Source organism: Microcaecilia unicolor, unplaced genomic scaffold, assembly GCF_901765095.1.
Source record: "Microcaecilia unicolor unplaced genomic scaffold, aMicUni1.1, whole genome shotgun sequence".
Classification (NCBI taxonomy): Eukaryota; Metazoa; Chordata; class Amphibia; order Gymnophiona; family Siphonopidae; genus Microcaecilia; species Microcaecilia unicolor.
Genome location: NW_021963040.1, coordinates 127,092 through 151,540, shown reverse-complemented (window position 1 = coordinate 151,540; position 24,449 = coordinate 127,092). Strand labels below are relative to the sequence as shown.

General features: G+C 47.4%; 1 protein-coding gene across 1 annotated transcript in view; it reads right to left on the bottom strand.

The window, feature by feature from the left end:
- The window catches only part of RARS2 (arginyl-tRNA synthetase 2, mitochondrial), a 127,492-nt gene that overhangs the window by 77,693 nt on the left and 25,350 nt on the right, over positions 1 to 24,449 (bottom strand). Inside the window, exons 6-8 of the mRNA XM_030188632.1 lie at positions 16,779 to 16,834; positions 12,949 to 13,032; positions 6,555 to 6,631 (exon numbers count right to left, since the gene is read on the bottom strand). Of these exons, the coding sequence (XP_030044492.1) occupies positions 6,555 to 6,631; positions 12,949 to 13,032; positions 16,779 to 16,834 (217 nt within the window). The remainder of the gene's footprint in view (positions 1 to 6,554; positions 6,632 to 12,948; positions 13,033 to 16,778; positions 16,835 to 24,449) is intronic.

The window sequence follows — 24,449 nt, the reverse complement described above, 5'->3', positions numbered from 1 at the left end:
CCGAATTGAGCTTGCAGCAGCTGGATGAAAACGACATTGGGACCCCAAGATACTGGATAAGGAGTGATAGGAACTCTGACCGAAGCATAAGAGCCAACTGTCAAAATTATTGTGGGTGGTAAGCCCAACAGAAATAATCTCCCCTAGACACATACAAGGAATTCTCTCAATATTGGGGGAGAGATAAACCTCTCGTGAAGTGGACAGCTAAAGGCTGACCTTTCACACGTTGATGATAAGCTCTATTGCACAAAGATGAATACTGACAGAGTTGGTCTTGAGACCAGACTCAGACAGGTGTAGAAAGAACTCAAGCAAGGTCTGTATAAGACAAGATGCAGGATCTAGGGCCTTGCTGTCACACTAGACGGCAAACCTCTTCCATGAAAAAGAATAACACCTCTTTGTGAAATCTTTTCTGAAAGCAAGCAAGAGTCGGGAGACACTCTGGAAAACTCAACGAAACCCCACTCTCAACATCCAGACCGTGTGAGCCAGAGATTTGAGGTTGGGATGCAGAAGTGCCCCCTCGTTCTGCGTAATGAGAGCTGGAAAACATTCCAACTCCAGAAGAAGAGGGAATCCTATCTGACGCAGCTAGAAAAGAGCAATCAGAATCATGGCTCCACAATCTTGCTTGAGAAACAGCAAAGTCTTTTCCACCAGATGTATGGGAGGATACGCATACGGAAAACCTGTCTCCCAAAGAAGGAGAAAGGCATCCGATGGTAGCCTGCCGTGAACCTGCAGCCTGGAACAGAACTGAGGGACTTTGCGATTGGACTAAGTAGCAAAAAGATCCACTGAGGGGTCTTTCGAACTATAGGCATGCTCAACTGTAGCATTATCCTGCTCAGCCTGTCGGCCAGACTGCTGTTTACACCAATTAGATAAGTGGCTTGGAGAAAACATGCCGCATTGCGGGCCCACCGCTACATCTGCATGGCATCCTAACTCAGAGGGCAAGATCCAGTACTCCTTTGTTATCGAGTACATCACAACCCGATTGTTTGGTTGAATTAAAATAATTTGGTTGGATAGCCAGGAGGGATGCAACCTTCGTCAGCAGCTTTTGACTGAGTAAGATGCCTCAGAATCAAAATAGAGAGAATTAACCACCTCTGAGGGGAATACCGAAGACTGGTGAACAGTCGGGTTACATCCTCTAGATACCCTAAACTTGATACCACTGGGAAGCTAGGATGCACTGAGCGGATGTCATGTGCGAAAGTGCCATGGGAGTTACATGAACTGCGGAAGCCATGTGTCTAGAAGTCTCAATATGTACTGTGCTGTAATCTGTTGAGACGGGCAATCATCGTGTTAAGGGAACACATGCACTCCCAGTCCATGAAGATACGCTGCAACAACAGCCAGGCACTAGGAAAAAACATACTCTGGATGCAAAGAGAGTATAAGTATCCTGTAAATCCAGAGAGCATAACCAATCGTTTTCCTGAAGTATGGGAAGAAGGATGCCCAGGGAAAGCATCCTGAACCAAATCTGTTTAGGCCCCTTATGTCTATGATGGGACGCAACCCACAAAGAAAGACCTGGAATAGAATCTCAACCCTTCTTGCCCTGGTGGAACGGGCTCGACTGCATTGGCGCTGAGAAAAGCAGAGAGTTCCTCTGCAAGTACTCACTTTTGATGGAAGCTAAAGGATTAAGCTTCCAATGAACAATGTGGAGGGTTTGATTCCAGATTGAGAATGTATCCTAACCGGACTAGTTGAAAAACCCTACCGGTTGGAGGATAAAGAAGTCACCTTTGGTGGAGAAAATGTAAACTTCCCCCCCCCCCCGACAGGCAGAATGGCCGGTACGGACATTTTTTTTTTTTAGTGGCTATACTGAATTGGAGCCAGTCAAAAACCCCTCTGTTTCCTGGGGAATAGCTGCAGGGGCCTGATTAGGTGCACGCCGCTGACTAGAACGAGCGTGCTGAGGCATAGCCCGAACCGGCTGTCGAGAAGTAGGAGTATAGGTACGACCCCTTAAGGCACAAGGAAAACTACTCCTCTCTCTAAAGAACTTCCAAGATGAGGAAGTGTATGTACAGCATATCTATAGTTTTCTGCTGAGTCTCCTCCTCCAGGAGAGAGGCACACAGTCATGAGAGTCTGTCACTGTACCTAGAGCAGAAATCTAGGTGTTACATTACAAGTGTCGAAAATGCCCTTGGACAGGAACCTGCGACACACCGTGTGCTACCTGACCACTTGGTGAAAAGGTCTAGCCTATTCCGGTGGGAATGCTCGTAAAGATCTGACAAGACTTGATTTGGGATGCGATCATGCCAGCCTGGTACGCCATTCTCCAAAAGAGGCTAAGGATGTATGCTCTGGCCCTGGGGGCGCCAAAGTAAGTTCTTAGAACTCCTATCTGTTCTGAGTGCAGAAGACTCAGGTGAAGATAGTAGTCCAGGACCTCTAGCATCTGGGCATTGGGATTCACAATCTCCACTGTAATGTCAGATGACCATCATTGAACTGAACTAACTACTCAAACAGAGCAGCACAGATCCAAACACGTCCGATATGGAGGCTAATATGGGTCGAGAAGTTGCCCCAGTAGGGTGCGAACACCCATACCAGAGGCAGCATCGGTGAAGGAGACCAGGTGAAAAGCCAGATGCCGCAGGAGGCGGTAGCACCCATGGCATCCAATGGTACCCATGGTCCCGAAGCCAAGGACAAAGTCTGGAAATGCAAGGGAATCGAAACCAGACTGCTAGACCATGGCACCGATGGACCCCGGTACCAATGGTACCCATGGTACTTGGTACCGATGATAGTCATGGTATCCGGTACCGATGGTACCCATGATACCTGGTACCGATGGTAACCATGACATGTGGTACCAATGGTACCCCTGATATCCGACACCAACAGCACCGATGGTACACATGGCACCGACGGTGCTCATGACACCTGGTACCAATGGCACCCATGGCACCGATGGTACCTGGTCATGATATCTGGTATCGATGGTACTCATGTGCCGACGGCATCCATGATACCTGATACCCATGTATCCACGGTACCGACGATACCTGATAGTATGGTACCGATGGCAGTCATGATACTCGGTACCGATGGGCGATGATACCTGGTACCGATAGTCGATGGTGCCCATGATACCTGGTGCCGATGGTGCCCGTGATTCCCGGTACCGACAGCACCCATGGCACCGATGACACTCGGCATCAACGGCACCCATGGTACCGATGATACCCGGTGCCGACGGGACCCATGGTACCGATGATACCCGGTACCGACGGGACCCATGACACCGACCATGGTACCAATGTAGTTGGCATCGATACTCCTCGGTACCGACGCACCGATGATATTCGGTACCGACAGTACCCATGGCACCGATGATACTCGGTACCGACGGCACCCATGGCACCGATGACACTCGGCATCGACGGCACCCTTGGTACCGATGATACCCGGTGCCGACGGGACCCATGGTACCGATGATACCCGGTACCGACGGGACCCATGACACCGACCATGGTACCAATGTTCCTGGTATTGATACTCCTCGGTACCGACGCACCGATGATATTCTGTACCGACAGTACCCATGGCACCGATGATACTCGGTACCGACGGCACTCATGGCACCGATGATACCCGGTACCGACAGCACCCATGGCACCGATGACACTCGGCATCGACGGCACCCATGGTACCGATGATACCCGGTGCCGACGGGACCCATGGTACCGATGATACCTGGTACCGACGTACCGGTGCATCGACGTCCAATGCCAGGATACCTCCATAACAGAGGGAGCAACGCTCTCGGCACCGACTGATGTCTGAAGCCCGGATACCTCCATAACCGAGGGAGCAAAGCTCTGGGCATCTCCTTTGGGCATCCCTGGCAGAGTAGAATACGTCTCGTTACTTTGAGACACTACTTGCGCTTCACAGGGAGATGATCCGGCCCAAGACACATCCGCCGATGCGCCCGAATGACCTGCCAAGCAGGAGGCGCCGAGGCAGGTGGAGACCTATTCGATGCATAACTATACCCAGCGTGCATCGGTCTCTGTCGGACTCCAGAATGAGCTCCTTTGGGCATCCCTGGCAGAGTAGAATACGTCTCGTTTCTTTGAGACACTACTTGCGCTTCACAGGGAGATGATCCGGCCCAAGACACATCCTCCGATGCGCCCGAATGACCTGCAGAGCAGGAGGCGCCGAGGCGGGTGGAGACTCACTTCAAAGGTTACACCACTGATATTGTGTCACCAGGTTGCCCATTCAGTGGCTGACCAGGGATGCACCTGCTTAGGTTCCTGGTTTTTCCTGTGACATACACCTTTTATCACTTGTGGGGCTTAAAGACAGTGGTGTGCTGGAGCAGGCTGTCACAGCTCTGGAGAGCCGTTTGTAAAGTTTTAAAAAATGGATCATAAAAATGTGGGCTTGTTTAGTTTGCTGGCTAGAGAGAGCCCACACATAACAATATGCCAGCACTTTCAAGAAAAAAGAAAAGAGAAGCTTAATGCTTTGTTCAGGCACAGCCCCTTGTGACTCTGGCAATTACTTAAATTTTTTCTTGCCTCAGGTACAAAAAATACCTGTATATATAAGCCACAATGAGCCTGCCATGAAAAGTACATAATGAAAAAATAAAAAAGAGATTTAACTCCGAAGACCTGAAGAAAACACGAAGCCCTAACGAACTCCGTGTCTCCTCAGACGCGGAAAAAGAAAAACTGAGGGGCGTGTCCGCACGGCGAGCGGGAAGAGATGTGCGCACATGCGCAGTACGATCGCTCGCGCGTCGGAACGCCGTAAAGAGATTTTGCTTTAAAATCCTCCGGGGCCGACGTGGCGTCACCCACTTGTGAGAATATCAGCCTGCTTGTCTTTGGAGAAAAAATAGATACTATCGGAGATTCTGCATGGAATGTTGCTACTATTGAGATTCTACATGGAATGGAATGTTGCTATTCCACTAGCAACATTCCATGTAGAAGGCTATGCAGGCTTCTGTTTCTGTGAGTACGTGCAGGACGTCAGACTCACAGAAACAGATGCCTGCGCAGCCACATTGGTGATCTGCAAGGGCTGACTTCTACATGGAATGTTGCTAGTGGAGGAGTAGCCTAGTAGTTAGTGCAGTGGACTTTGATCCTGGGGAACTGAGTTCAATTCCCACTGCAGCTCCTTGTGACTCTGGGCAAGTCACTTAACCCTTCATTGCCCCAGGTACAAATAAGTACCTGTATACAATATGTAAGCTACATTGAGCCTGCCCTGAGTGGGAAAGCGCGGGGTACAAATGTAACAAAAAATAAAATAAAAAATTTTCTACTGCGGGGGGCATTCCTAGCAGAGACTCTGGAATAGTGGGAAGGACTAATGTAAAGACAATGATCCGGTAAGACCTCATTTCTCCATATCAAATCCTATCACCTTTCCTTATTGTTTATCTTGATCACAATCATCAACGATAACTTTTTTGACATCAATTGAAAATTCACTCATATCGATCTTCCCAGAGGAGATGATTTAATTTAAGTATTTATATTCCTCCAAGCTTTAAGCGGATTACAGAAATACAGAAAACAGAGGAACAGCCCCCTGAAAAAACAATATTAAAAAACAATATCAATATAAAATACAGTATCAATGATAAATCGGTATACAATGCAATTAAATAAACTCCTTTACTATACAATATTCCAAGAAAAAAAGAATATAAAAGAACAGTATTAAAAAACAATGTCAATATAAGATACAATATCAGTAATAAATTAGAATAAAAATAAATGGACTGGAGGAGTGGCCTAGTGGTTAGGGTGGTGGACTTTGGTCCTGAGGAACTGAGTTGGATTCCAACTTCAGGTACAGGCAGCTCCTTGTGACTCTGGGCAAGTCACTTAACCCTCCATTGCCCCATGTAAGCCGCATTGAGCCTGCCATGAGTGGGAAAGCGCAGGGTACAAATGTAACAAAAATAAAATAGATACTATTGGAGATTCTGCATGGAATGTTGCTACTGTTGGAGATTCTGCATGGAATGTTGCTGTTCCACTAGCAACATTCCATGTAGAAGGCTGCGCAGGCTTCTGTTTCTGTGAGTCTGACGTCCTGCACGTACGTGCAGGACGTCAGACTCACAGAAGCAGAAGCCTGCGCGGACACATTGGTGATCTGCAAGGGCCGACTTCGCTAGTGGAATAGCAACATTCCATGTAGAATCTCAAATAGTAGCAACAGTGGAGGAGTGGCCTAGTGGTTCGGGTGGTGGACTTTGGTCCTGAGGAACTGAGTTCAGTTCCCACTTCAGGCACAGGCAGCTCCTTGTGACTCTGGGCAAGTCACTTAACCCTCCATTGCCCCATGTAAGCCGCATTGAGCCTGCCATGAGTGGGAAAGCGCGGGGTACAAATGTAACAAAAAAAAACAAAAAACAGAATTGTGTTTCAAGCCTTCTGTTTCAAACTGTAAGGTAAAGAGGCCCTTTCACACTTGATCTTTGTTGTTAAGCCATGTAAGTATACAACAGAACTGCCACAACTTACTTCAAAGAGGTGCTGTAATGGATTAGCTTTCAGGTTTTCTTCACAGCCAAACTGCTGAAATCCTATTCCCAGTAAACCTAAAACAAGTTTGGACGTCATCAGCATTTAACACAAGAATGACCCTCATAGACAGTCTGCTCCTAATGTCTGCAGGGGGGAGATTCTGCAAATCTCCTCCAACAAACAGGGGATTTAACACAACACAGTGAGCCAGATATTGTACATGCAATCCTGAACTATTTCAAAAACAAAACAAAGCACCCCAAACAAAAACTTTTGCAGCGTGTAAAAGGGCTATTTTCTACCCTTCAACCCATGGCACAGTGTGGGGACTATGCTCTTTCAGAAGGCATTGTTTATATATATATTCTTTTTTGTTACATTTGTACCCCGCGCTTTCCCACTCATGGCAGGCTCAATGCGGCTTACATGGGGCAATGGAGGGTTAAGTGACTTGCCCAGAGTCACAAGGAGCTGCCTGTGCCGGGAATCGAACTCAGTTCCTTTCTCTTTTATATCCATGTATACATTTCAATATCTAAATGAAAAGGATGAGGCCTTTCAGTTAATTATTACATGCCAGACCAGGGGAAGTATATATAGAAAACAACCCACAAGCAGTGGCGTAGCCACAGGTGGGCTTGGGTGGGCCAGGGCCCACCCATTTGTGGCTCAGGCCCACCCAACAGCAGCACATGTTTAGTGGTAACTTGTGGGAATCCCAAGCTCCGCCAGCTGAAGATTTTCCCCTGATGGTAACAAAAAAGCTACTCTCCACGACACTGGCACCTGCGCATGCTCAGTTTTCAGTGCAATACTGCTGCCAAGGCAGTGGCGTAGCCAAGGGTGGGCCTGGATGGGCCCAGGCCCACCCACTTTGGGTTCAGGCCCACCCAGTAGCAGCAGACCTATGATGTGACTGGCAGGGATCCCTAAGCCTCACCAGCCAAAAACTCCCAACAACTGTCCCTCCTCCATTCCTTGTAAATAGCAGATCTTCGCCTGCAGTGAGCAGCGACTGATTCATACTATTCACCCCAGCCCCACAGCCTTCCCTCTGATGTATTCCCACCTACGCGGAAACAGGAAGTTGCATCAGAGGGAAGGCTGTGGGGCCAACATGAGCAGTGTGTATTAGTTGCTGCATGCGAGGGAGGGAGGGAGGATGTTTGAGAGACCAAATGGCATGCAGGCGAGAGAGGGAGAGACCAAATCACTTGAGGGATAGGGCAAAGTTCTTCTGCCCACCCATCCTGGGCCCAGGCCCACCCTACATTGGGTGTCTGGCTACGCCCCTGTGCCAAGGTGGAAAGAAGCGTTTTCCCACCAGCTGAGACTTTTCTTTTTTTGGAGGGGGGGGGAGAACACTTGGAGCCCACCCAATTCTTGCCTAGGCCCACCCAAAATCTGTTGTCTGGCTACGCCCCTGCCCACAAGTACATCATTAACCAGAGTTTTGGCTATTTTAAATACTATATTTCACAAATATTTTCAGAATAGTGGCAGAGATCCCATTAAACCTTTCAAGTAGTAAAAGAAGTATATGGTAACAGACATTCTGGTAATTACATTACCAAGATTTATATTCTGCTCGCCAGGGGCGTAGCCAGACACCCAATTTTGGGTGGGCCTGTACCTAAGATGGGTGGGCAGAAGAACCCCGTCCCATCCCATGGCCCCACAGCCTTCCCTCTGATGCAACTTCCTGTTTCCGCATAGGTGGGAATACATCAGAAGGAAGGCTGTGGGGCGGGTGCGAGCAGTATGTATCAGTTGCTGCTTGCTGCAAGATCTGCTATTTACAAGGTATGCAGGAGGGACAGTTGTTGAGAGTTTTCAGCTGGTGGGGCTTGGGAATCCCTGCCAGCCACATCATAGGTGTGCTGCTACTAGGTGGGCCTGGGCCCACCCGGGCCCACCCTTGGCTACGCCACTGCTGTTCGCACCAAAATTTGGGGGGATTACAACCAGATTAACCAGCAAACAAACTGGGAAATACAAAAAATAAAATGATACCACAATCATTAGACAAGATTAAATAAATTATCTTAAAACACCGGCAAAGCATTCCAGTGTTTAGATGCGCGATAGGAAAACAGACTAGAGAAAATTTGCTTCGACCACAAGCTCTTAAATGTTGGAAATAGCAACCTTAAAGTATTATGAGTATTAATTCCTGAGCTCAAAACTTTGATCAGAGGGACCATATAAGCTGAGCACATCCCTGAACTATTTTATAAACAAAACACCACAATTTAAAAATGATTCAGCCCTCTACTGGTAGCCAATGGAGCTGAATATGAAGGGGGCAAAACTTGCACTGCCACTGAACTTGCAAAACTTGATTTGCACTGTTTACTCTATTTTGGACTTTTGTGGACTTTTGCACTAGCAGGATTTTCTATCTGGACTTTGCATTCACACTTGCACCTTTGCTTTGTACCAAAACCTCAGCTTTTCTATAATGAGCCTAGACTAAAACCTAAAACTGTATAGTTTGGACCTTTACTAGTAATATCTATTGGTTAACCAGCAGCTAGATAACAAGTTGTAGTAGTCAGCAATTTAGGTTTGTAAGGAAGGCAGTTGGCTCTGCCAGTGCAGTCTCGTGATCCATGCATAGAGGCTGTATTATGTGAATGTGCTGAAACACTGCAATAAGTTACATTTCTTGCAAAGTAACAATTTCTATGAAAGCAATGAAACTGACGTATCTTTTCTCTGTGAGAACTACAGAACCACTAATGTATTGCGCATGTGCATGTACTGCGCATGTGTATGTGTGATGTATGGTGTGTTTTATGCGCATGACCACTAATCTGTATAAGAACGAGTGTCAGGTGACGCTCGAGCCGCAGTATCCTGAGTCTGAACTTAGTACTGTGACAGCTAGCTAATAAAAGTTGCCTTGCTTTGGAAGTCAGCATCTCTGCCTCCTGATTTACTTGCTAATTAGTCCTGTTTCAAATATAATGAAAAGAAATATTGTCAAATTTCTTTAAAGAATAAGCCGTTTTTTGTTGGCAGTGAATTATATGGCGCATTTGTTCATTTTCCTTTTGCGGCCCACAAGGGATAGTGCTAACATTCATGCAGCCTTTTGGATTCTATATATGGCACTGATCCAAGATGTGTGTCCAATAAGATTGGCTAACGAGCCCATTACTGCCAATAATTGGGTGCTAACTGGCACCAATCTGGATTTGCACGTACACGGGCGCCCAAATCCCATAGCGGGCAACCCAAAAGAAGGCGGGTCAGGGGCATTCCTACAATTTGCATGCAGTGTTATAGAGTGCTGTTTCCCAAGTCCAGTCCTGGAGTACCCCTTGCTAGTCAGGTTTTCTGGATATCCATAACGAATATGCAGGAAAGATTTGCATATAATGGAGGCTGTGTATGCAAATTAAGTTCATGCATACTCATTGTGGGTATCTTGAAAACCTGACTGGCAAGGGGTACTCCAGGACCAGATTTGGGTAACACTGTTATACACTACCAGGGAAGCAAGCCCAAATTGGGCGTCAGAAATTACACCTGGTTTCAGCAGGCATAAGTCCTGGCACCCAAATTTGGCGGCACTCAATGCTGTTCTATAATGAGCACTCCTCTTTGATGTACCCATTGTAGAATACAGGGGCATATCTGGACTTCGCCGGTAGGGGGGTCCAGAGCCGAGGTGAGGGGGCACATTTTAGCCCCCCCCCCCCCCCGCCGCCAGAACCACCTCCGTGGCCCGCCCAATGACTGTCTCGACCGCCACCAACCCTCCGCCCACTGTCGCCTACCTTTGTTGGCGGGGGACCCCAACCCCAACCCCCACCAGCCGAAGCCGTCTTCCTTCATTGTTTCTTCTTTCTGAGTCTGACTCTGACGTCCTCAGAGTCAGACTCAGAAAAAGAATCAAATAACGAAGGCTGGCGGGGGTTGGGTTCCCCCGCCAGCAAAGGTAGGCGACGGCAGGATGGCGGCGGGAGGGGGGTTGCGAGGGCCGTCGGTAGGGGGGGTCCAGGGCCAAATCTATGGGGGCCCTGGCCCCATTACAGATACGCCCCTGGTAGAATAGTGTTGATCGCCAATGTTTTAGTGCCATTTACTGAATCTAGCCTTAAGAGCTTGATGCCTACGTGAGAAGTCCGACAACGCATCTATTTTACAGAGACAAAAATTGGTGTCTATGTGCCATTATAAAACAGGCTCCCAGAACCATGAACTGTGGTTGCAAGGTGGTAGACTTAAAAGTAATGTCAGGAAATTGGAGTAGTTGATGCCTGGAATGCCCTCCTGAGGGAAGTGGTGGAGAAAACAAAATGGTGACGAAATTCAAAAAGGTGTGGGATGAATACTAAGGATCTCTAATTAGAAAATAAATGGGTATAAAAAAGAAAAAAAATAGTTCTTCATAGCCATCTAAGCACCACCCGACACGCAAATACATATGCAACCAAGGCTGGTGCGATCTGGGTCCCGTATATGGCAATCCAGTTTAGGATGGGCTAGAGAGGGCTTCGACAGGAATTCCAGTAATTTGGAACATGAGGACAGTGCCGGGCAGACTTTTCTGGTCTGTCTGTGTCCCACAAATGACAAGATTGATTCGGATAGACTGAAGTGGGCTTTGATGGCAACTCCAATAGTTGGAATATAAGGACAGAGCCAGGCGAACTTCTACGGTTTATGTCCCAGAAACACACACAAAAAAAAACCTATGATCATCAAGTATATAATATCACATTCATTGTTGATTTAAATCTTGAATGTAACTGGTGGGCAGACTGGATGGACCATTTAGGTCTTTATCTGCCATCACTTACTATGTACCTACAGAAAAAAATGCCAAAAGACTAAAGTACATGAAAACAACTTTAGTCAGGTGAAAACGCTGGAGGAGTGGCCTAGTGGTTAGAGTGGTGGACTTTGGTCCTGGGGAACTGAGTTCGATTCCTGGCACAGGCAGCTCCTTGTGACTCTGGGCAAGTCACTTAACCCTCCATCGCCTGCCGCATTGAGCCTGCCATGAGTGGGAAAGCGTGGGGTACAAATGTAACAAAAATAAAAAATAAAAATAAAATAAACACAAGAGCATCTCAGAAACGTCTCATATTTTGAAAGTAGTAATAGTAATACATCATTTTTATGTACTGTCTGGTACCAAGAGCACTAGACAGTTAACAAAACAAGGCATTAAGCCTAAAGTATATAAACAATAGACAATTGATAAGGTTAAAATCATAACTAACTTTCTAAAAAGCCAAGATTTAAGCAATTTTCAAAAACACATATAATTATAGTAACATAGGAGATGACGGCAGAAAAAGACCTGCACGGTCCATCCAGTCTGCCCAACAAGATAAACTCAAATGTGCTACTTTTTGTGTATACCTTACCTTGATTTGTACCTGTCCTTTTCAGGGCACAGACCGTATAAGTCTGCCTAGCACTATCCCCGCCTCCCAACCACCAGCCCCGCCTCCCACCCACCGGCTCTGGCACAGACCGTATAAGTCTGCCCAGCACTATCCCCGCCTCCCAACCACCAGCCCCGCCTCCCACCACCGGCTCTGGCACAGACCATATAAGTCTGCCCAGCACTATCCCCGCCTCCCGCCACCGGCTCTGCACCCAATCTCGGCTAAGCTCCTTAGGATCCATTCCTTCTGAACAGGATTCCTTTATGTTTATCCCACGCGTGTTTGAATTCCGTTACCGTTTTTCGTTCCACCACCTCCCGCGGGAGGCATTCCAAGCATCCACTACTCTCTCTCCGTGAAAAAATACTTCCTGACATTTTTCTTGGAGTCTGCCCCCCTTCAATCTCATTTCATGTCCTCTCGTTCTACTGCCTTCGCATCTCCGGAAACATATAATTATGTTCTGACTTCAGTTCTACTGGAAGTGAATTTCATAATTGTGGGGCTATGACTACGAATAATTTCTTATGAGGACAGTCGAATTCAGGAAAGTGATGACACTTCTAATTTATAAAGAGTGTCACGGTCTACCTGGTCTATTTTAAGAATGAAAACTAAGCAGCTTAGACAGGACTCGTTCCATTTATAATTTTGTGTACAAAGTATAAGGGTTTGAACGCAATACGAGCTCTGACTGGTAGCCAATGTAAAGATGTTAGTAATGGGGTAGAAAAGTCCACACATTAACGAGCTGAATCCGAAGCACTGTATCTGTCATATCTTTGTGATACCACCCAATCCCTTTCACAAAATTTGTTACCCTTTATACAATTTCTTTTGTTTCATACACAAACCCAAATCTTTACAGCTGGATCACTGGGACTCATTCTCTAGCATGTGCTTCACCAGCTTCCCTCACAGAAGTGAGCAGGCCCAGAGGAAAAAGGAAAGACACCCAAACTAGGGCTTGCAATGCAACGTACCAAACTGCATACCCCAGTCCCCGAGATAGTTTAATCTTGTAACTTCATGTCCAAGTGCTTCCATCAAGTTAGCTATAAAATTACCTGTATAAAAAGACACACACACAAAAAAAACAGGTTAAAACTAAAAAAGAACACTTTTCACTCCTTGAAGTCTCACATGAAGTCCCCATTACCTCTCCTCTCTCCCTACATTCCTCCCCGTAAACTCCGCTCGCTGGACAAATCTCTCTTGACGTCCCCCTTCTCCTCCACTGCTAATTCCAGGCTTCGTTCCTTTTCCCTCGCGGCACCTTATGCCTGGAATGGACTTCCTGAGCCTGTACGCCTAGCTCCATCTCTACTTGTTTTCAAATCTATGCTGAAAACCCACCTTTTCACCACTGATTTTGGCTCCTAGCCACTAATCAATTCCCCTATCCTTGTTCCTTCTCACCCAGTACTTTCCTCACCCTTAATTGTCTTGTCTGTCTGTATTTTTAGACTGTAAGCTCTATCAAGCAGGGACTGTCTCTCTGTGAGGCTTATTTTCAAAGCACTTAGCCTCCCAAAGTTCCATAGAAACATATGGAACTTAGCCTCCCAAAGTGCTTTGAAAATATGCCTCCAAGTCAGGTGTTCAGCGCTGCGTGCGTCTGGTAGCGATATACAAATGTTAATAATAAAAATAATCTTCAGAAATTTCAATCCTGAAATTCTTCAAAACGTTCTCTTTTTGCTAAACTCTGCAGCCACATACCCAGGAGACAGTTTGAGAAAGACAATTGACATATTGTGAGAAGGGTAGTAGCAGTTTCAACTACAAAACTTAAACAGCCCCAAACTGTTCAGCAGACAAGGCACCCCAGTACCACCAAACAACAATGACATCTAATGGCCAAGATGACGATACTCAAGTGCCAAGTTTGAAGGAAGCTGTGGTCTGTGGCTAGAAGGCGGTAATCAGCAGTTGGCGTGCTGCACAGTTACGGCGGGTAGCATGTGAGCCTTACCGCTAAGTCAACGGATGGCGGTAAGGGCTCAGGCCGTAAATAGGCGTCTGCTAGTTTTAATTTCAGCGCATGCCCATTTCCTGGCCCAATTAAAAAAAGCCCTTTTTCCCAGCCACCTTAAATTAAAATGGCCCAGCATGCATCCAAAACATGTGCCCACACTACCACAGGCCACTTTTTGCCGCTGCTTAGTAAAAGGACCCCTTAGTCATCAAGCGTCTACAAACATTTCAAGGCACGGCTATAAGACTTCTGGATAATATTGGCAAACATGACCAAGTTACCCTTCTATATTTGAAGATTCATTGACTTCCTTTAAAGATTTGAGCTTTATTTAAATTGTTAGTGTTGGACACATACTTATGACAATATTACTTCATATTTATACACCCTAATTATTCCATATACACCTGTTAGGACTTTAAGATCAATGTAGATTGGTCATTCCATGGCTTTCTGAAGCACACTGGACATCAACAAGAGCTAGTGCCTTTTCTAGGGTTGCACCTACAGCATGGAATCAGCTCCTGAGAAAATTGAAGAGTCATGGGGTAGGAGGCAAGGTTCTGGTGTTGATTAGGAATTGGTTATTGGACATAAAACAGAAGGTAGGGTTAAATGGTCATTTCTCTCAGTGGAGGAGAGTGAACAGTGGAGTGACGCAGGAATCGGTACTGGGATTGATACTATTCAACATATATAAATGATATGGAAATCGGAATGAAGAGTGAGATCAAATTTGTAGCCCTTTTGTGTCTTATTCGTACAGATACAGACTAGCCCCTGATGCAGCCCTTTTGTGGGCGAAACACGGCCTGTGTTGGGCAACTGTCTTAAATACGGTATCTTCAATAAAATAGTTTGGATAATATACTGATCTGCTTGCTCATTTTCCACGTTGGATTTCGCAGATCGTTTGCCTTGCTATTTTCTGGGACTTTGTTTTTCCCAGTCCCAGTCTCTGATTCTGCTGCTCTCTATCTGTTCCCTTAACTCCGTTTCCAGGGCTTCCTTTCCATTTATTTCTTTAATTTCCTCCTTCTTCATTTCTTGCCATACATCCATAAGTAAAAGCTGGGTCCTCCTCCATGGAATTGACTGGAGGAGGTATAACATGAATCCAGCTTTTGCCTATTTTTTTCATCCATGTCCAGCATTTCTCCTCTCTTCCCTCCCCTGTATCCATATAAAGCAATAATTCTCTCTCCCCTCTCCTCCATCCAAGTCCAGCATTTCTCCTCTCTCCTCGCCAACCCCTCCATCCATCCATGTCCAGCAATTCTCCTCTATCTCCTGCTCTCCTCTCCATACATTTCTAGCATTTCTCCTCTGTTCCCTGCCCTCCCATCCATTTGCATCTCCTTCCTCTCTTCCCTCCCCTCCATCCTTGTCCAGCATGTCTCCCCTCTCCCTTGCCCTCCCCTCCCATTTCCAGCAATTCTCCTCTGTCCCGTCCTCCCCTGCCATCCATGTCTAGCGATTCTCCTCTCTCCCCTTCCCTCCATGTCCAGTGAATCTCTCTTCCCTGACCTTCACTCCCATCCATGTCCAATGATTCTTCTCTGCCCCGTCCTCCCCTGCCATCCATGTCCAGCGATTCTCCTCTCTCTCCTGCCCTCTCCTCCCATCCATGTCCAGCAATTCTCTCATCCCTGTCCTCCCCTCCCCTCCCATCCATGTCCAGCAATTCTCTCATCCCTGCCCTCCCCTCCTATCCATGTCCAGCAATTCTCTCTTCCCTGCCCTCCCCTCCATCAATTCTCCTCTCTTCCATGCCCTGCCATCAATGTCCAGAAATTCTCTCTTCCCTGCCCTCCACTCCCAGCCATGTCCCGCAATTCTCCTCTCTCCCCTCCATGTCCAGCAATTCTCTCATCCCCCATCGATGTCCAGCAAGTCTCTCTTCCCTTCCATCGATGTCCAGCAATTCTCTCTTCCCTGCCCTCCCCTCCCATCGATGTCCAGCAATTCTAACATTCCCTCCCCTCCCATCGATGTCCAGCAATTCTCCTCTCTCTCCTGCCCTCCCCTCTCCCATGTCCAGCGATTCTTCTTCCCCCAGCCCATCCTCGTTCTCCACTGCCTGCCAATAGAAAGACTGCCAGCGTCGGACACAGCAGTGCGAACGGTGCAGCAATTGAGAGAGGCTGGCAGCATCGGAGCTTCCCTCTGCGAGTCTTGCCTATGCGGAAACAGGAAGTTGAAACAACGTAGGCGGGACTCGCAGAGGGAAGCTCCGACGCTGCCAGCCTTTCTCAATCGCTGCCTGCACCGTTCGCGCTGCCGAGTCCTAGAAAAACAGTAAGTAGAGGAGCGAGAGGAAGGATGCAGGACTTGCTGGGAGGAAAAAAGGTGCCGGTATGCCATACTGGCACAAAAAAAGCCCTGGTTATTCGCCTTTTAGAAGGTGGGCTTCACAAATAACTAAACAGATTAGTTCAACTCTTTGGCTGCTATAGTAACAATATAGGCCCCACTGAACGAAAAGGTACCAAAAGTGGGGTATGTTTATACAGCAAGATAGAGAGATCTCAACTGAATAATCCTGCAAAATTTCAGCCTCAGGTATGGACTAATTACATCTTTAAAATATGAGAAATGTTTATCAATTAAAGAAAAAAAAAGTATGATTTCAGAAAAACGCATTTGATAAATAGCAAACTTAAAATATCTAAATCTCTGTAATATACTGAGATTATCGTATACAAAACTTTAAAAAATGAAAATTGCCCAAATTTACCTCTCAAAACTGTTATCTGTAAATTTGTAAACCTACTTTTCCAAATCAGAAGTAATAGCAGCAATTCATAATTTATTCTTCTGCTACATCATTCTTACCAATAATCGTGGAACGCAGGTGGCCTACGTGAAACCTTTTGGCAACATTTGGAGAGCTGAAAGTTACAGATATAATTTGTTAGAACAAGCTTTACAGCATTTTATTTACTGCTGTTGTGATGTAAAAATTCTGCTCACTTAAATTAGTGTTAAACATTTAAATTAAAAGCCAACAGAAAAACTCCACCATTCACCTAGTAGTTACTTTCCCCAAATCCCTCTCTCTATGGATCCTGAGGCAGGTGTACTCAAAATTTTATTCTTCGGGTGGGGGGGTGGGTCACATGCTTTCTCTCAGCATTTTAACTTTACACTCCCATTTTCCAATACATGTATACTCATATCTCTAATTGCCTCATACCCACCCCAGTTAGAGACACAACGCAGTTGTGGCAACCAGCAAGTGGTGAAGCTCAGAAGGAAGGCCAACAAATAAAGCAAAAAGAACACAGGGCCTGCGAATACTGAAGGCCTGCTGTGTCCCTACCAACTCCGTAAACTGGAAGTCTACATCAGGGTGGGCAGAAACATGGCAGGCATTCAGTACACACAGGTGATGAGGCCTCTTCCTGCTGAACTGTTTCTTCTTTTCCCAGCTTGATCCTTATCACTGCAATGGAGGGGGAAAAAAAACATTGGACCATGGAGAAGGAAAATGGAGTGCGAGATGCTAGACTGCCAAAGTAGAGGCAGAAACACTAGACTTATGGTGGAAAAAAGGGACTGGGGAGGCAGAAGAGAAAAGATGCTAGACCATGGGGAGGATGGACAAAAGATTATGGACTGTGGGAGAGGAAGAGAGAAAAAGAGGGGAGATGCTGGTAATGGGGAGGGTAAAGAGTGGGAAGAGGAATGGCCTAATGGTTAGTGCAGTGGGCTTTGATCCTGGCAACCTGGGTTCAATTCCCACTGCAGCTCCTTGAGACCTTGGGCAAGTCACTTAACCCTCCATTGCTCCAGGGTAAAAAAAAAAAAAAAAAAAAAAGATTGTGAGCCCTGTAGGGACAGAAAGTACCTGCATATAATGTGTACAGCACTGCGTATATCTAGTAGCGCTATAGAAATGATTAGTAGTAATGGTAGTAGTAGGAAAAGGAGAAGAGAGGGAACACCATACATGTGATAAAGGGGAAGGCAGAGGAGACAGTCTACAAGGCTGGAGGGGGAGAGATGCTGAACTAGGAAAGGAAGGAAGAAAAGGGGAATAGAAAATGGAAAGACCATAAAGGAAGGAAGAAAAGGGGAATAGAAAAGGGAGAGACCATGGTGGGACAGATTTGAAAAGGAGGATGAAAGAGAACGCGGTAAAGGGGGTATATGGAGACTGGGCAAGTATAGACAGAAGATAAAGTGATTGAAGGGGACGACCAATAGGAAAAGAAATGTGGATGGCAAAGGAACAAGAGAGAGAATAAAGCAGATGAGGGCTGGGAATTCATGCTGTTTATGGTACTGTAAGACTCACCGAGTGCCTTTTTGCAGAGTTTTGTGTTACATCACGGAATTGTTTTCATAAGTGTGTATATGGTGTAAAAATTGGTAAAATCGTGAAATAAAAAATTGGGTTTCAAAATACATGAAGTGTCACACATTATCCATGACGACTGCTGAAGACTGCTTACTTAGAAAACCCATTTTTTTATCAACAAGAATTTAAGTATTATGACTCGGATCTGTATATACCTTGTTGCCCGCCCCTCCCCCATTTTTGTGCCACTCCAAAAATTCAGTGCTGACTACGCCAATGACTCCATTGCAAAAATCACATTAACTGTAGCAGTGGAAACTATCCTGGCAATCCTAGGGTAGCACATAATGTACAAAACTGGAGGAATTTTCACACTGGAGCAAGATGATGGAGAAATTAGACCTTACCTGCTAATTTGCTTTCCTTTAGTCCCTCCGGACCGGCCCAGGATTGGACTGATGGTTGTGCACGCCTACCAGCAGGTGGAGACTGAGAAAAAAAACTCTGACTCTAGAGAGCCAATGAGAGCCCTGGTCCTGTGACCCTAGCCTCAGTATTTGAATAACCAAGCAGAAAGGAAAAGAAGGACCTATATTCTGTGCCCTGAGGAATTTAAGCAGCCAGGAAGCACAAGAGAAACCAACGTGCTTAAACTACGGCTTCGCCGTGACACTGGGCGCACCAACAACTCGGTTCAGAGCCGTGGCATGGCCAATTATGTACAGAAATGTGTATCCCATAAACTGTGCAAGTTGTATAATATTATGAACTGAATAACCAGAGAACTTGCAAAACATTTAACTTGTAGAACATAATGTATTTCTTATAGACCATAATGTATCTCCTTTAACTGTCTAACTAGCAGAACAGCTCTGTAGACGACAGTTGCATCTCTGTACACAGTAAAGTTGAGAACCATAGAACACGGGAGGGACCTGGGCCGGTCCAGAGGGACTAAAGGAAAGCAAATTAGCAGGTAAGGTCTAATTTCTCCTTCCTTAGCGTCCCTCCGGACCGGCCCAGGATTGGACTGATGGGACGTAACAAGGCAGTAGTCCTAAGGGAGGGACCCCAGCAAACCCGCTGTGAGTACGCGAGATGCAAAGACGGTCTCCTGACGACACTGCACATCTAGCCTGTAATGCTTAGAGAAAGAATGAAGTGACGACCAAGTCGCCGCCTTACAGATCTCCGCTGGAGGCACCAAGGAACACTCCGCCCACGAGGCTGCCTGCCCCCGGGTAGAATGAGCTTTAAGCGCTGCCGGAACTGGTCTGTCTGCCAAGAGATAAGCAGACGCTATCATTTCTTTGATCCACCGAGACAAAGTAGGCTTAGAAGCTGCCAGGCCCTTGCGGTGACCAGCAAACAGCAGAAAGAGGTGGTCCGAGCGACGGAAGTCCTCCGTAACCACAAGATACCGTTTAAGTACTCTCCTATCATCCAGAGTATGCAACTTTCGCTGCTCCTGCGTTCCGGATGAGGATCCCAGAATAGGAAGAAAAACCGACTGGGACATATGAAACCGAGATAGTACCTTGGGCAAAAAGGAAGGAACCGGCCGAAGGACCACTCGCTCTTTAGAAAATTCCAGAAATGGAGATCTACAGGAAAAAGCTTGCAACTCTGAGACTCTTCTAGCTGATGCAATAGCCACCAAAAACACCGTCTTAAGCGTTAAATCCTTCAGAGAACATGTTTGTAAAGGCTCAAAAGGAGGCTTTGTCAGTGACGAAAGCACCAGATTAAGGTCCCAAGATGGAAAAACCGATCTGACCGGAGGACGAAGAAGGCTGACCCCCTTCAAAAAAACGAGCCACCTCGGGAAGACTAGCCAAAGACTTACCCCTTATTCTACCTCTGAAACAGGACAGAGCTGCCGCCTGCACCTTCAGCGATGAAAGAGAGAGCCCCTTATCAAAACCTCGCTGTAAAAAGTCTAACATCTGAGGTACTGACGCTCGAAAAGGAACAATGTCAGCTTCTGCACACCAATCCTCAAAAATTCTCCACGTGCGAATATAGTTTAGAGAGGTGGAACGGCGACGAGACTGCAGCATGGTAGAAATCACTGGCGTTGAAAATCCTCGCTTAGTTAAACGAGCTCGTTCAAGAGCCAAGCCGTAAGACAAAATCGAGCTGGATCTGGATGCGGAACTGGTCCTTGAACCAGCAAAGTCTTGTGTGCCGGAAGACGAAGAGGAGACGCCACGGACAGACGCTGGAGATCCGCGTACCAGGGACGCCGAGGCCAGTCCGGAGCCACCAAAATGATCGGCCCCCCGTGGTCTTCGATCTTCTGTAGGAGTCGACCTATTAGTGGCCATGGAGGAAACGCGTAAAGAAGGCCGGAGGGCCATTGCTGCAAGAGGGCGTCTACCCCTGCCGCCCTTACATCTTTTCGGTGACTGAAGAAGCGAGGGACTTTGGAGTTGAGCCTGGAGGCGAAGAGATCTAGTACTGGAAGACCCCAGCGCTGTACTATCAACTGAAACGCCCAATCGCTCAGAGCCCATTCCCCGGGATCGAGAGTGTGACGACTGAGGAAGTCTGCTTGCACGTTGTCCACTCCTGCCACATGCGAGGCTGAGATGGCCGTGAGGTGAATCTCCGCCCACGCCAGGAGACTCTCCGCTTCCCGACACAGGAGACGGCACCTCGTACCTCCCTGGCGGTTGATGTAGGCTACTGCCGAGGCGTTGTCCGAGAGAACTCGCACAGCTGTGCCCTCCAGAAGAGAACCGAAGTGCAGCAGAGCTAACCGAATCGCCCTGGTCTCCAGAAAGTTGATGGATTGAACTGCTTCCAGCGGCGACCAGAGGCCCTGGGCCCACTTGTCCAGGCAATGAGCCCCCCAGCCCCGGAGACTGGCATCTGTTGTTAGAGGTATCCACCGCGGAGGCTCCAACGGCATCCCCACAGTGAGATTCTGCATCCATAGCCACCAAAACAGAGAGATTCGCTCCCAGAGCCACAAAAGCAGTCTCATCAGAAGGGAATCTGTTTGAGCAGACCACCGGGCCAGGAGAGACCACTGAAGAGATCTCATGTGAGCTCTGGCCCAGGGAACTACTTCTATCGAGGCAGCCATGGAACCGAGAACCTGAAGATAGTCTCGAGCACAAGGTACTTTCAGATGCATCAAATTCAGAATTTGAGACCGGAGCTTTAGGATTCTGCCCTGCGGAAGAAAAACTCGACCCCTCGCAGTATCGAAGGTGACCCCCAAATACTCTAGAGACTGAGAGGGAACCAAACGGCTCTTGGCTATGTTCACCACCCAACCTAGGGACTGCAGGAACGTTACTACTCGCTCCGTGACCTGACAACTTTCTTGATAAGACTTTGCCCTTATCAACCAGTCGTCCAGGTAGGGATGAACCAAAATCCCTTCCTTCCTGAGAGCCGCTGCAACCACGACCATCACTTTGGTAAATGTGCGCGGCGCCGTCGCCAGGCCGAAAGGCAGAGCGCGAAACTGATAATGCCGGCCTAGAATTGCAAAACGCAAAAACTTGTGGTGAGCAGGACGAATGGGAATATGCAAATAGGCCTCCATCAGGTCCAAGGCTGTTAAATACTCTCCCTTGCGCACTGCTACTATGACTGACCGAAGGGTCTCCATACGGAAACTGGTGACCTTGAGAGCGCGATTGACAGCTTTGAGGTCGAGAATAGGACGATGGGAGTCCTCCTTTTTGGGCACCACAAAGTAAATGGAATACCGACCTCGCTTGTACTCGGCAGGAGGAACTGGATAAATCGCCTGAAGATCTAAGAGCCTCTGTAGAGTCTCCCGAACCGCACGCACTTTGAGGGGAGAGCGACAGGGAGACTCCAGAAAGGCGTCTGAAATAGGCCTTGCAAATTCTAAGGCATATCCGTCTCGATCCACCTCCAAGACCCACTGATCTGATGTAATGTGGGCCCACCTCTGATAAAACTGAGAAAGCCGAACTCCGACAGGTACCAGAGAAGGGGCCCTCGCACCTTCATTGGGAAGTACGCGCAGGGGAGCGAAAATTGCCGCTTGAGAATCTGCCTCCTCTGCGGTAACCTCGAAAGAACTGGTTCCTGGTAAAGAAACGCGATCTCTGAGGCTGAGAAGCTTTATCAGGCTGAAATCTACGGAAAGACCTTAGCCTACCACGTCCCAACAAGGCACCCCGACTGGACAGGCGAGGCCGATCTTCAGGGAGACGAGGTACCTTAGAGTCTCCTAGGGAGTGAACCAATTTGTCCAAATCCTCTCCAAACAAAAATGAACCCCTAAAGGGAAATTTACTTAACTTAGACTTGGAGGCCGCATCTGCCGACCAACCTTTCAACCAAAGAGAGCGGCGAGCTGCAACTCCCAGGGCCAAAGATTTAGAAGATGCCCTCAACAGGTCATACAGAGCATCGGCTAGAAAAGCAGAGCCCGTTTCAATCTTTGCCACCTCGACATCTATAGCTGCGAGATCATCCGAAGATCTATCCAGGACTCTCTCGGCCCAACGAAAACAGGCCCTGGCCACTAAAGATCCGCAAATGGCCGCCTGCACTGCCAAAGAGGAAACCTCAAAATTATGCTTCAAAAGAGTGTCCAAACGCCTGTCTTGCGTATCTTTAAGCGCCGTTCCTCCATCTACTGGGACTGTGTTGCGTTTAGTAACCGCAGAGACCACAGCATCAACCACTGGGAGCTTAAGAAGTGCTTTATCAGCTTCGGGCACCGGGTATAGACGAGACATAGACCTAGTAGGCCGAAAAGCAGCATCCGGGACCTCCCACTGCGCTTTAATGACATCCCAAATGTCCTCATGCATAGGAAAGGTCTTGCTGGAAGCCCTAGAGCCCTTAACGAACAAATCAACCTTTCGGACTTGTGAAGCTGGAGGCTGATCATCAAAATTTAAAGTAGTAGCCACCATAGCAATAAGATCCTGTAAATCTTCCTTATGAAACACTCTAGCCACCGAGGGATCTTCCCGCTGGCCCAAAGGAACAGTGTCAGGATCTAAAGAGGAAGGATCCTCCCAAGCCAGCTCATTAAGTGCCGGTCCTAAGTCTTCCACTTCCTCCAAAAAAGGCATGTCTGAACTATGCTCTGGTACCAGATCTGAAGGAAACTCACATGTCCTAGGCTTAGCTGCAGTAGGAACCGAACTGCCCATAGCCCCTGACAGCCCCGCTGTAGCCCCTGCCAGCCCCGCTGCTGAACCCTCTCGCTGCATCAGGAAGGCCTGGTACATCTGAATAACAAACTCAGGGGGAAAACCTCCTCCCTGAGTGGCTGTCGAATGTACCAGGACCTCCGTATTGAAATCTCCCAAAATCGCGGAGTTTAAAGGGCCAGACGCGGCACCCGACGTTGAAGGAGCAGGAGACAAAATGGCCGCCGTTCGCGCCACTTTCGCCGCGGGCGCTTCAAGAACTAAGCCAGAGGCCTCCAAACTAGGAACGAGGGAGCGCGACGGCAAAATCGGAACCCCCGACGGAACCGAAGACAAAGTCGGCGGAGGAAGAGAAACGGCGGGCATGTCAAGCGCTGTACAAAATTTACAGGAGCCGGAGGCATTAACCCCCCGACGCTGACAGACTGCACATCTTTTCAACTTTTCCGCCATCGCGGAAACAAGCGAGCACTCGCGAGAAAGCGGCAACGCGGTTCGCGCCTTTTTAAACAGCCTATTTAGCAGCTAAAAAAACCCCGAAGGCTGACAGGAGCAATAAAAGGGTACTGGCTTGCCTTCGTTCGCTTCCCCTATCTCGTATCTCTTTTTTTTTTTTTTTTTAAACAGGTGCTGAAAACCCCACACAGAGTTGAAAACAGAGCTGCCTGACAGAGCTGCCTGCTCGTTAAGTCAGCGGGGAACAGATAACTCAGCTGTTCAGTTCTTTTTTTTTTTTTTTTTTTTAAAGCACTGGCTGCCTCTCCCAAAGGCAATACTCCTTTACAATGAAAGGGTAGCCCTTCCCTTAATTCTTAATAATGCTGTTTGAGGATACATCAGAAGGGAGATGGGGAGGCAATAGGGGGGAGGGACTCGGGGCACCCGAGTTTAACACCCCAGAGGCTGAACACTAAGGCACTTAGTATCAGGAATGACCTCAATAAAATTCCTGGGCACAGAAGAACCAATAAAGAAAATATCTACAAATACCAAAAAGAGAGACTAATAAGCTCACGTCCTACCTGCTGGGAGACTGAGAAAATACTG